General features: G+C 35.9%; 3 protein-coding genes across 5 annotated transcripts; 2 read left to right on the forward strand and 1 right to left on the reverse strand.

The window, feature by feature from the left end:
* Positions 1-486: 486 nt before the first annotated feature.
* On the reverse strand, positions 487-2,840 carry LOC104892460 (glycine-rich protein A3). Its single transcript, XM_010678405.3, has 3 exons — positions 2,682-2,840; positions 1,100-1,450; positions 487-993 (listed from the first exon to the last, which is right to left on the reverse strand). Exons 2-3 carry the CDS (start codon positions 1,434-1,436, stop codon positions 734-736), a joined length of 597 nt encoding a protein of 198 aa, XP_010676707.1. The 5' UTR covers positions 1,437-1,450; positions 2,682-2,840; the 3' UTR covers positions 487-733.
* Positions 2,841-3,914: 1,074 nt separating this feature from the next.
* On the forward strand, positions 3,915-6,133 carry LOC104892461 (uncharacterized). Of its 3 annotated transcripts, XR_008969322.1 has the most exons (8): positions 3,915-3,962; positions 4,043-4,105; positions 4,203-4,262; positions 4,340-4,420; positions 4,501-5,141; positions 5,237-5,374; positions 5,480-5,878; positions 5,985-6,133. XR_008969322.1 is itself a non-coding variant. In XM_057394927.1 (4 exons), the coding sequence occupies exons 1-3, from the start codon at positions 4,188-4,190 to the stop codon at positions 4,927-4,929; spliced, it is 585 nt and encodes a 194-aa protein (XP_057250910.1). In that variant the 5' UTR covers positions 3,944-4,187; the 3' UTR covers positions 4,930-5,141; positions 5,237-6,133. The 3 variants fall into 3 exon arrangements, 1 of the variants encoding a protein (XP_057250910.1); XR_008969321.1 differs by having other exon boundaries at positions 5,237-5,878; XM_057394927.1 differs by having other exon boundaries at positions 3,944-4,262; positions 5,237-6,133.
* Positions 6,134-6,163: 30 nt separating this feature from the next.
* LOC130589390 (uncharacterized) lies at positions 6,164-7,475 on the forward strand. Its single transcript, XM_057394928.1, has 7 exons — positions 6,164-6,319; positions 6,413-6,506; positions 6,580-6,672; positions 6,739-6,843; positions 6,949-7,083; positions 7,163-7,269; positions 7,359-7,475. Exons 1-7 carry the CDS (start codon positions 6,306-6,308, stop codon positions 7,453-7,455), a joined length of 645 nt encoding a protein of 214 aa, XP_057250911.1. The 5' UTR covers positions 6,164-6,305; the 3' UTR covers positions 7,456-7,475.
* The last annotated feature ends 5,245 nt before the right edge of the window (positions 7,476-12,720 follow it).

Genomic DNA, 12,720 nt, shown 5'->3' on the forward strand with positions numbered 1-12,720 from the left:
TATTTAATTCCCTATGTACAATAGATCCATAGAAGATGATGAAGGCAAGTAAAATTAGAGTGGATGGTTTCGAATGCTCAATCCTAAAGCTCAAAATTATTCCTAAATAATCCAAAGTTAAAATTATTTTATAAATTAGGCAAAAGTTGATAATTTTATTCAAAAAAAATTTCGAACAAAAATTGATCTAGGAACATAGACATTAGAAAGAATTCAAATCAAATCAATGAACTTTGATCAATTTTAACTCGCATGTTAACAGGAAAGCTCAATTTGAATATACCATTATATGAAGAAATCAAATTCAACCGTTACAAATCTTCTACTAGTCAAGAAGGCCTCGCACTAGAACATAGTAGTATTTTTTCCCTTTTTTTTTTCTTTTTGCTAGATCACAGATTCTCCTCTTATCTGTGATTATCCTGTATGGAACACTCAGAAAGTTGAGAAACAGCAAGCAGCAAAGATACTAAAACTCCCTGTGCAAATAGGAAAGACAAGCCACGTATGCCTTTAGTGTATATATCCATACCGCTACGACACGGCCAAGAGGACGCCAAGCGACTGATTCAGACCACAAAGGAGAACACAATCCAAGACAAGAAACATAATTCTAAATCCAACATCATCCTTAGCACAATAGGTAAACAATATCTCAGCTTAACGGCAAGCTAAGCAGTGCCAATTAGCCAATTAAGTTATTATGTATACTGAAGATTAGAAGGCAACCAAATTACTTCCACTTCTTGAACTTCTTGCCGCCACCAAACATTCCACCACCATGCTTGCCAAACTTTCCATGCTTGAACTTCCCGTGCTTCCCATGCTTAAATTTCCCTCCATGATGGCCACCACCAAAATGACCAAGAGGACCACCACCACCATGATGGCCATGAGACCCAGATGTCAAATGATGAACTCCATAAGCTGCTGCTGCTGCTGCAGCACCTCCAGCCAGCATTCCTCCCATGGCTCCCATGCCTCCTGATCCTCCTGAAAAAGTTGCCCAACCAAATAATTAGGGAAAATAACCATGCAAAAAGTATAAACGACATTAGAACAAATAGCGATACAAACTCCTGAAATTACGGATAAGTACCTGCATGATGTGAACCATGACCTCCAGAATGTGAACCATGAGCCCCGGGATAACCACCTGGAGGATATCCAGCTTGGGGAGGGTAGCCAGATGGAGGATATCCACCTTGAGGAGGGTAGCCAGATGGAGGATATCCACCGTGCTGGGGAGGATATCCACCATGCTGGGGAGGATAGCCTTGAGGTGGGTAGCCCTGTTGTGGTGGGTACGCCCCAGGAGGCGGTGGGTATTGTCCAGGAGGGTATCCATGTCCTCCATGCCCACCAGCAAGACCATGAGCAAGATTTGAGAACAGCCCTTTGTCAGATTCATCGTGGTTGTCTTTTCCACCCCCCATGTTGCTTCAACAAACTAATGCATTCAACACAAAGTTATGAAGTTAAATTTTATTGAGTTATACAACCCGTGAGAAGAAATACAAAGACAACACCATTAGAACAGACAACAGTAAAAAATATTTGAATAAAGTCTAAGTGAAGAAAACACCATTAAACATAATGAACAAAACAGCTCTGCAAATGAGAGCATCCTATTCTTCCTAGCTTCAACAAAATACTATAAATTATGTACAGGCAAATAAGAGATAGCATGAAGCACTGCTCTTGTCATATTTGCTAAGGAAGGGAGTAAACAAATTTCACCTATATAAACTACATTTAACTGCGACTTCGAGACCAATACACATAATGAATAGATTTCCATTGACATTCATACAGCATGCTAAAAACTAAGGTGAATTACACCATTCTCCGATTTGATCTGCAAAATCAACTTCAATGGATATTCCCTACCATTAAATGAGCAAAGAATAGCTAACACTAGTGAATTAATGACAACACAAAGAACAACAACTTCAAATATAATCAAACACTTCCTAGTACAAAAATATCTACCGAAAAAAATTCCAAGAAACAAGATAAAACGTTCAAACAGTACCCAAGAAAATTGAAAACAATAATCTTAGAAGTTTCCATTTTTTCCCTTTCAAAAGCGTTCACAAATCACAAGATCCAAAACCAACACAAAAACCCCAAAAAACAAAAAATAAAAGGAAAAAAATCTCAAAGATATATTTTTCCACATTATCCACATAGGTGTAATATATAGGCTAATCAGGTACCTCATTCATAGAAACTAATCAACAAAAAAAACCCATAAATGGAGAAGATTGAACCAACAATATACAGCAACAAACTACACATTTCATATTTTCAACCACGTATTATAACAAGTTGACATACCCCGATTCATTGGGGAAACAAAAAAAATATCATCATGCTCCAACATCACAACATACAGATCATCATCACAAGTCAACCACAAAATTGCATAAAAATTACATAAGAAAGAAACCAGATTTTTCCAAAATAAAATCTGGGTTTTCTAAAAGAGATCAGATACATGATCGTAACATCAACAATTTGTAAAAAAAAAGCTTTGATCATAGTGAAAAAAAACAAAACTTGCAGAATAAAAAAATGTAAGAAAAACCCATGAAAATAGCCCACAAAATAAATTACAGATAACAAAAATTGAAAGAAATAAAACTGAAAAGAGGGGGGAAATGAGAGAGAAATCATACCTGAAATTAATGGAGATCGATAAAAAAGAGCAGAAAAGAGAAGATCAAGGCAAAACAGAGGAAGAAGAAGAAAAAAAAGAAGGTTGTTTTGATCGTATTTATTGTTGCAACTTCCAAGTCTGGAGATAAGTACAAAAATGAAATGAAAATGTAAAAGAAAGGGAGATATAATTCCCTTTTTTGGGAAATTTGATTCCACGCGGCAATTAAACGCGCACTCCACACGGTTTGGGATTCGTTCCTCCAAATATCTCCACCAAATTACAGGGCTAGTAAAGAAGACTCCATATTATACTTTTTCGACCTATTGGCCAATTAGCGGATAGTTATTACTCCCTCCGTTTCCTAAAAATCTTCCCTTTTTCTGTTTAAGGGTGTTTCTAAAAGATCTTCCTTTTGCTTTATTCCTTATTTGGCAAAATAAATTTCCCTATTTACCCTCTCATGTCACTATCATATGGTCCACCATTACATTATTAATTCAATTTTACTCCCTTTATCTATCCTACTTTAACCCCTTTTTATTTGTTTATTTATCTTAACCCCTTTCTCTCTCCTACTTTACTCACGAGAAATGATAAACATATAATTGATAGATGCAAAAAAACATCTATCAGGGGTAATAAAGTCTTTTCGCATATTAAAGTCAGGGGTACTAATGTCCTTTCGCACATTAACTGATTTGTAACGTTATCTCAGTGTTAATGACCCATTCCCACCTATTCCAAAAAAACTCCTCCTAAAAGGTAATGATTAGACAGCTCAGAAGAACTTGAAAATTGGGAGGAGAAACTGAAGAATTGGCGGTGGCGAGGAAGAAGAAAATTGGGAGGAGATAGTGAAGAAGGCAAGAAATCTTCCGAGAATTGAATAAAGCTTATAAAAAAAACAACCCACACAGAAGCCAAAAATTACTCCACAGCAGAAGAGAAATTTCAACAGCAAGTTGATTTAGGAAATGGGTGAAGGTAAGTGAATTTCTGAAATTAATATGGATATTCCGTAAATGTTCGTAATTGATGTAATTGAAAACATTATTTTTAGTTGTAGTTGAAAGTAAATGGAAATGGCGAATTTTATGATGAACTCTGTTGCAGTTAAGCTGAATCTAATTTATTTGTGCATGTTATTGAATATTGAGTTGTAAATTGAATGTTTTGCGGAAAAATAGAATCATGTAGTTGATAGTTGTAAATGAAGGTAATTAATTTGAAAAAAATGATTTCCTCTAGGTGATGAAGGTGGTTATGTAAGAAGGGGAAGGGCCATCGTAAGGATAAGGTAATTGATGTTTTCTGTTGTGAAATGTGAATTTCTCTGGTAGATAAATAGCAGTAAATAATATATTAGGAATCATGTAGGTCAATGAGGAGGAAGAGGGCAGTGAATCATGGCATGTTGAAGAAGAGGACGAGGATGAGGAAGTAAGTTAATATCCCTGTTTATGTTTGTTTATATGTTTGTTTATTTAATTAAAGGATTGTAAAATGTATTGAAGCATTGAATATGATTGTTTTGAAGGTGAATGGACTATGGTGCAAGAGCGGCAAAGGGGGTAGGCTTCCTGATGAAGTATACAGGGTAGTTAGTTTAACCAATTGAAGTATTTTGAATTTATTTTATGTAGTGAATTTTACTGAATGAGATTGCAATAGCAGGTTAATAAATTAAGTGTTGGTGGAAGGTTAAAGGAGAGTGGGGAAGTGATTGCTAGCCGGGTGCTACTTAACAATAAAAGGGTAAGGGAATGTTTGTCTTTGTCTTAGGCAAATGCAAGTTCGCAAAATGTGTAATTGTGTGTACAAACTTTAACTGACAGGAAGTGAATTTCAATTGCCGAGTCGAGACATTTGGTCAAATCGTAAAGCAATTTGATGAGAGGAAAAAGCGTTTGGTGGCTGAAATGGGGTTTGCTGGATTATTGCACTTTGTGGATAAGGGTTTGCCGAGGAATTTATGTTATTGGTTGTGCACAATGGTAGATGTGAAGAGGAGGGTATTGGTGGTGAATGGGTTGGAATTCCCTCTATCGAAGATACAAGTCCACTGGGTACTTGGTATCCCTATTGGTCCGAGGCATGTACCAAAAGTTTGTGAGGACGATGCGATGGAGAATGAAGTTGCTAGACTGTGTGAATCATTTGTTACGCGATGCCCGTCTGGACCTAGGGTGTTTCGCGGAAGACAATTTTGGAAGTTATTGAGGGGCCTTTGGAAGATGACTCAGAATTCAAGAAGGCATTTATGATGATGGCGGTGAATGATGTGATGGCCCCGACAAGTTGTCATCGAATGTCTGTGAAGATGCTCCCAGTTGTAAGTGTTGCAGAGAGGGCAAAAGAATACGATTGGTGTAGTTTTGTGTTGGACCATCTTATAAAATCTGTTGGTAATTTTGCGAAAAGGTTTTACACTGAAGGATATGCGAAATGCTGTGGTGGTTGCACTATATTTCTGGCGGTATGGTTTTGTTTGACAATCATATTGTTTATTCATATCATTCAGTGTAGGTGTTTTATTACAAATTGTGTTATTTTTGTAACCCTCTATTGTAGGTGTTATACCTTGATCGATTGAGGAGGAACCCTGTATCGTGGGGAGTTTTTCCACGAATGAAAGCGTGGACGAAGGAGGATATAAACCTTGCAAAGAAAGAAGATAGGAAAGCAGCAGGTGATTATGGTGGCCTCGGTGTAAGTAGTTTATATATAATAATGTGTAATTTTTTTAGTATGAAGGAATAAGATTTGTTGTGTTGTGTATATTAGATTTGCTGTGTTTGTGTATATTTTTGTTAGTGTGTGGATGTTGCGTACGGGGAACGTCATCCTCTTGAAGCGAGGGACAAGATGCCTGAATCTGAATACAATGAATTGGATCCCCAGATAGTAACAACATGTAAGAGAAAAGGGGCCTTGAAAGGAGACGTAAGTTAATTCCTAAATTAAATCCTTATGAGTATAAGTTGCGAAGGAAAATGCAAAATGATGGAAATGCAGGCAGTAGTAATGGAAGGCAAAAGTATGGAAATGCAGAAGGTATAGGTACAGGTACATCTGACACCAAGATCACCACCTATGTTCAGTAGGCAACAGTCAGAGGGGGAGGGACCAAGATCACCTATATCATTGAGGAGTCGCCGACAGTCAGATGGACGAAGATCACCTATATCATTGAGGAGTCGCCAACAGTCTGAGGTACGTGATGAATGTTCATCACCAGTAGCACCCCCAGGATTTGAGAATGTAATTGTAAATGGGAATTTGCAATTGGGAGAGTCGAGTAGTAATAATACATTGACAGGTTCCAGTGAAGCACAATTGGAAGCACAAGTAGAGATGGTGGTGGGTAAGTATGGAACTGCACTAATGGAGGCACCAGTTATAGGTATAACAGTAGTAGAGGGTTCGAAGTACAGTTGGAGGAAAGTGAAGGAGGTTGAAGAATTAAGTGAAGGTGAGAGAATGAAACAGCAGGTAATGAAAATGTTAATTCAATGGAGAATCGCAAGTAGGAGAACGAAGCCGTAAACATAGGAAGACAAAGACATCGGTTGTTTTGAGTGAGGAGTACGAACAGACGTGGCGTCCTAAGGCAACCAACAAGGATAAATTATTTGAGCTGATGTCAAAATGCAAGTAAGTTGTAGTACAAGCAAGTTGATGAGATCCAATTATAATTGATGTCAGGGGAGATCCAATTATAATTGATGAATTATTTGTCAATGTCAGGGGAGATCCAATTATAATTGATGTTGATGGGAACTTTGCGACATTGAGTTGTTGTAGATCATTGTCTCAGGCCCGTGGTCGATTAGATGATAATGTAAGTGCCCTGCTAACCAGACATATGAGTTTTTAATTACAACTTAATGTTCTAATCATTTGCTGTTCTCAAGTATGTTCGAGTTGCAGCATGTCTTTATGTGAAAGTGTGGGGGCGGCGATTTGGAACTAGAAGCAGGAGGTTGATGCTGGATCCAACATTTGCGGTGAGTTATTGTATGTTGTTATTATAATAACAAGCAAGTAAAAAACATAATTCTTTTTCCATGTAGATAAGAGTGCTGCAAGTAGAAGGAGATAACTGGGATAGTGTTGATAGGATAATCCAGTCCTCCATCAAGAACACACCAGTTGCGTCATGTCTTAGGATAAGTGTGGTATGTGGCATAAACCTTTCACAACGAACAATATGTGCATTCTACAATGTGATATACCTTTCACAACGAACAATATGGAACATTGAAAAGTGAAGTCAATTTCAGGTATTTGTCCCTGTTATTGAAGACGGTCATTGGTGGTGTGCCGCCTTCTCGGTAAACAGGGAGGAGGTGATGATCATAGACTCCATGGAAACAAAAGAAGCTGCAAAGCTGCATCACGTATCAGTAGAGGCATTGGTACACCTGATTTATGTATTATGGTAATAATTTAAAATATACATTATGCTTTATATAATGTACTAATATATGTGGACAGTGCTACGCAATGGACCGGTATTTTAGAGCTGTCGACAGTTCCTGGGATATCGGGGCTGTGAGCAGATGGCCGCGTTCTACTCTAAACATGAAGCAGCAGTCGGACTTGTAAGTTTCTCTTAATTAGGTTATGATGGCAGGTTGTTAAATAATTATTTATATTGTAAAGTAATTATTTATATTATGTTATATGTTAGGCATAGCTGCGGAGTTTACATGTTGTTAGCTATCAAGCACAATGCCGATCGTTTTGTGGAGAGTGTACAATTGGTAAATGTTCCGTTAATTTCTTGATATTGAACTAAGGTTTTCATTAAATTATTATGAAATGGATTCTTTATGTGGACAGGGGAACATTGTGGAAGAGCGTAAATGGTTGCTATGTGAGGATGTCATGTGCGACTTCAACGAGGCCCGCGAAAGTGTGAAGGCTTTGATGTCCTCTTTGTGAAGGGTACCCGCGGAAGTAGTTTACTGTGTTAATGTTTTCTTATGATGATGTAATTTTGTTGTACATTAACATTGGGCAGCTTTTGGGTGGATATAATTTTGGGGTGGGCTAGATTGGCCATAGATTGGGCTGATACATAGCCATAGATTGGGCTGACAGATATATAGGATGAAATATCACAATATTCTTTTGGGGTGATGTTGGGCTATATTTGGCCTCATAGATATATATATAGGATGAAATAGATTGGGCAATGGTTGGGTTTAGATTGGGCAGTGGTTGGGTTTAGATTGGGTTTTGATTTTGGGTGACTTTCGCAGGAACACAACTTATTTGTTTAATATTATTTTGGGGTGATTTTCTGACAAATTACATGAAGAAAGTTTCTTTAAATATAGAGTTTGTGAAATTCATATAGAGTTTGTGAAGTCAATATAGAGTTTGTGAAATTAGTGAACATAAAATAAACACGATTTATAAATACCATGAACACAATTAATCAAACCAAGAACCCAGCATGTTAACTCATGAACACATTTATAAAACCATGAACACAATTTATGAAACACATAAAATGTTTGTGATTATATGAAGAAAGTATGTTTGTCAATATATGGAGTTTGTGAAATTAATATAGAGTTTGTGAAGTCAATATAGAGTATGTGAATATATGGAGTTTCTGAAATTAATATAGAGTTTGTGAAGTCAATATAGTGAACATAAAATAAACACGATTTATAAATACCATGAACACAATTAATCAAACCAAGAACCCAGCATGTTAACTCATGAACACATTTATAAAACCATGAACACAATTTATGAAACACATAAAATGTTTGTGATTATATGAAGAAAGTATGTTTGTCAATATATGGAGTTTGTGAAATACATAAAATATTTGTGATTATATGAAGAAAGTATGTTTAGAATCATGAACACAATTTATCAAACCATGAACCCAGTTTGTTAACTCATGAACACAATTTATCAAACCATGAACCTCACCTCCCCGGACTTATAATCATAACACAAGTTATGAAACCATTTACACTTATAATGATAATCATAACACATTTAGACTTATAATCTAGACCCAATATTAATCATAACATTCATGATAATAATAAAGTTTAGTTACAAAATAGTCGTTCACCACTGTGATTCAAATTAACACCTAAAAACGAAGTTAACCATTTTCCAAAAGTTTCAAACGAAGTTCAATCGCCAAAAAGCCAAGCTTACAAAATAAACAAAAGCCAAGCTTACAAAGTTTAACATTCATGAGCAAGTAATTCATAACCTACATTTTTACACATTAACGATAGTCTTCAAAATAAACAAAAGCACACAGCCAATTGAAGCGATCCTAATCCAGCTGTTGAAAAATTATCGTTCCTTCTTCAACGGTGGGCAACGTCGCAGCTACATAAAAACGACACGTACGAATAGTTAGAATGATGAAATTAAAATCATCTATTTTAAAATTTCATATATGACTATTTAAATTAAAAGACAACATGTCTTTTTAAACGGAAAGATCTACTTATATTTTATAATTTTTTATCAATGAAGGGAAAATAAAATGAGATCTACACTTCATAATTTACTTTATACGACAACATCACTATTTCAATATAACCACAACATGTTTTAAAGGGAAAATAATAATGTTAAGACAAATTATTTTGATACTGAAAGATACAATGAATAGATACAATTGCAACACCAAAAATAATATTTGGAAAAATGACTGAAAAGAATATGGAAATTACTCAATCATAGAAGTCTTGAGCATGATAGGCTTTCTCTTCAGCCTCTTCATCATCAGATGAAGCATGATAGGGTTTCACTTCAGGTTCTTCATCATCAGATGAATCGTCAATGATATATACCTTTGGTGGTTCTTTTATTTCCTTTCCCTTTCCCTTTTCTTTAACAGAACAATGCTTGCATCTTTTACATCCTTTCCCTTTTCTTTTTTTACCTGAAACGCTAGGTCGAGGTTGAGAGGGAGACCTACAAGGGGGTGTGCAAAAAAAAGCCTCCATAGCCTCGATGGTTTCTTTCAATGTTTTGAAGGTCTCTTCGCTTAGTAGTTCAGCAGCTTCGCCGGAGTAGTACATCTTCCAGGCGTATGGGGTGCCATCAGTGATTGAATTGCCAAGAAGAGTGCATAAATAACGTTCTCGCTTTGTTGCGCCTGCTTCTCTAAGTTCTTTTGTCATTTGCAAGAAGAGTGCCATGAGTGAGTTTTTATTGGGATGGTGTTTTGGGTTGTTGAGAGGAGAGAGGGACGAAGTGAAGGAGAGAGGAGAGAGACGAAGATCAGAGTAGGAGTGTAGGAGATGAGTTACATTTACTAATTAGTATTAATTGACTTATTTGACTCCTTTATTAACTCCGGTTTTCAAGACTTAATTGGACAGTTACATTTACTAGTTATATTTACTAATTTGTATTATGTTAACTAAATAATTAAATTTTGCGTTCTATATCTTTCAATATTATTTGTAACGTGTTTTTTACTCCATAATATCATATCTTGCAAGAACTTTATCATATGAAATAGTTACCGACAAATATCTTAACAAAACACATAATATATTACTAATTGGATCTCCAAATAATTTATAACAAAAGACATAGTAGTTCTTCATTTGATAACCTGATTTGTCTTCAAGTTGTTCCTGCGAAAAGCCTCTTCCTCATACAGGTGTTCCGTTTAGACTACAATTACGGAAATTACTCTCAAATAGTTGGTTTTAAAAGAGTGTGAAATATAAATGGAAATAAAAATAGTAACAACCAAACGTACCTGAACATCAACCACGAATTGCGCGTGGCCGCCACCCTCAGCCTTCCGGACATCGACATCGACGTCGTTTCCACACCACATCACAGCCATCCCCCCAGAAATGCCCACGCCGTTCACGTACTCATACTTCATGGACGTGCCTAGTACTGCATGCACCTCCCCAAACTCATCTTGCGTCACCCTGGTTTCTAGTAGAACCATGACCACCGGTTGATGAACACCGAAGATAGTCCAGAAATGAGATACGAAACTAGGCCTGGCAACACCCTGACACTCCAAATTAACAGTGGGGTGTGTGGGGGTAAAGGATTAAGTTCACTTATGCCCCCCTTAGTCGGACCATAGTGTAGTGCCACTCATCCCTCTCCTAACGCACGTTGCAGAAAACATGGTTATCCGTATGTGTGACATTGGGGCCATGATGTGCATGACATGAAGGTCGTGTACATAGCTGGCCATTAGTACTTGAACCACCTGAGTTCTCATCAAGTATATGAAACCTGAATCAGGAATTGTGATTTTTGGGTCGACAATGTACCTAGCAAAATCAGGCACAATTTTCTTACTTCCTTCATCATCTAGCCTGCATATACTCCAATCTAAGAACACCTTGAATGCATCTGGTACCTTAATAAGATCACTTATGTTGGGTAGGTGGCCAATCATGGCCGGCGTCGATCCTTGTTGCATCTTTAGGGGACTGTATAAAGTGCAATCAGGAAGATCACATCGAGGATGGCGTATGATCTTCCTCAGTTTCCACGGGGTTGCATCTACTTCCCCAAAGTAGGAGTGATCCCTCCAGTAAGTTATTTTGTTGAAATCTAATTCCGGCTTTCCTATGGGCGGGGGAATGCCATATATGGTGGACCTGGTTTCACATTCGGTGAAGGACCAGCCTGTTGGTGGTTCGATGTTGGGGGAAATGTTTGCATATTCTGCCATGAGAGGGAGTTTGGAGTTTGGACAGTTTGGAGTTTGGAGAGTTTGGAGTTTGGAGAAAAGGGGTGAGAGAAAGTTGTAAGTTAACAGTTAACTTTGGAGTAAATATATCTGCAGTTAGATAGTACTATAGAGTAAGATAATATAATATAACGCAGTTAATTGCAAGGTATAAGAAATTGTCGGTTTATTTGCAGAATAAATTGTGTTCAGGAAATATAGAAACTTGTTCATCTTTCAGGTATTATTGTTGAAATATATGAAAGGATTAAGTATAAATTGTGTTCAGGAAATATAAAAACTTGTTCATCTTTCAGTTAGAAGTGTTGAAATATATGAAAGGATTAAGTGTAAAGTTAAGCCTTTACGTCTAATATTATTGAACTTACTTGTATTAATGGATTTAAACGAGTTAAACGACTTAATTTTGTACGATATTAAACGTTTACGACTTCTAAATACTTGAAATATATGAAAGGATTTAGTGTAAAGTAGCCTTTACGTCCGTCTAATATTATACGTGTAATATTATTGAACTTTACTTGTATTAATGGATTTAAACGAGTTAAACGACTTAATTTTGTACGATATTAAACGTTTACGACTTCTAAATACTTGAAATATATGAAAGGATCCGTCTAATATTATACGTGTAATATTATTGAACTTACTTGTATTAATGGATTTAAACGAGTTAAACGACTTAATTTTGTACGATATTAAACGTTTACGACTTCTAAATACTTGAAATATATGAAAGGATTTAGTGTAAAGTGTAGCCTTTACGTCCGTGTAATATTATTGAACTTCACTTGTATTAATGGATTTAAACGAGTTAAACGACTTAATTTTGTACGATATTAAACGTTTACGACTTCTAAATACTTGAACTTGTAAATCAATACAAAATGACGAACAAAATAACGTTTATGACTTCTAGTTAAATGACGAACAACTACTACATACATCAATACAATTTCATAAATGATGAACACAACTTATAAATCAACGAATAGTTATTTGAAACTTACAATTATTTATAAAATGCCGAAATGAAGTTGTAAATCCAATAATACAACTTGATAAATGATGACCCATCGATGAATAATATTTTATAACTTAGAACACAATTTTAAAAATTCCGAACACAAGTTTGAAATCCGTTAATAGTAGTTTATAATTTACAAACACAAGAAAACTTACAAATCGATCAATAGTAGTTTATAACTTACAAATACAATTAATAAAATGATGAACACAACTTATCAATCGATCAATACTAGTTTATAACTTACAAACACAACACAACTTATAAATAGATATAACTTACAAACAGAATTTATAAAAT

This window comes from Beta vulgaris, chromosome 5 (genome assembly GCF_026745355.1).
Source record: "Beta vulgaris subsp. vulgaris cultivar EL10 chromosome 5, EL10.2, whole genome shotgun sequence".
Taxonomy (NCBI): Eukaryota; Viridiplantae; Streptophyta; class Magnoliopsida; order Caryophyllales; family Amaranthaceae; genus Beta; species Beta vulgaris.

Coding starts and splice junctions, on each gene's coding strand:
- LOC104892460 (XM_010678405.3), bottom strand. CDS start 1,436: ATGGGGGGTGGAAAAGACAACCACGATGAATCTGACAAAGGGCTGTTC. Junction 994..1,099: donor TCATGGTTCACATCATGCAG/GTACTTATCCGT, acceptor CAACTTTTTCAG/GAGGATCAGGAGGCATGGGA.
- LOC104892461 (XM_057394927.1), top strand. CDS start 4,188: ATGATTGTTTTGAAGGTGAATGGACTATGGTGCAAGAGCGGCAAAGGG. Junction 4,263..4,339: donor TTCCTGATGAAGTATACAGG/GTAGTTAGTTTA, acceptor TTGCAATAGCAG/GTTAATAAATTAAGTGTTGG. Junction 4,421..4,500: donor TGCTACTTAACAATAAAAGG/GTAAGGGAATGT, acceptor TTTAACTGACAG/GAAGTGAATTTCAATTGCCG.
- LOC130589390 (XM_057394928.1), top strand. Junction 6,673..6,738: donor TGCTGGATCCAACATTTGCG/GTGAGTTATTGT, acceptor TTTTCCATGTAG/ATAAGAGTGCTGCAAGTAGA. Junction 7,084..7,162: donor ACGTATCAGTAGAGGCATTG/GTACACCTGATT, acceptor ATATGTGGACAG/TGCTACGCAATGGACCGGTA.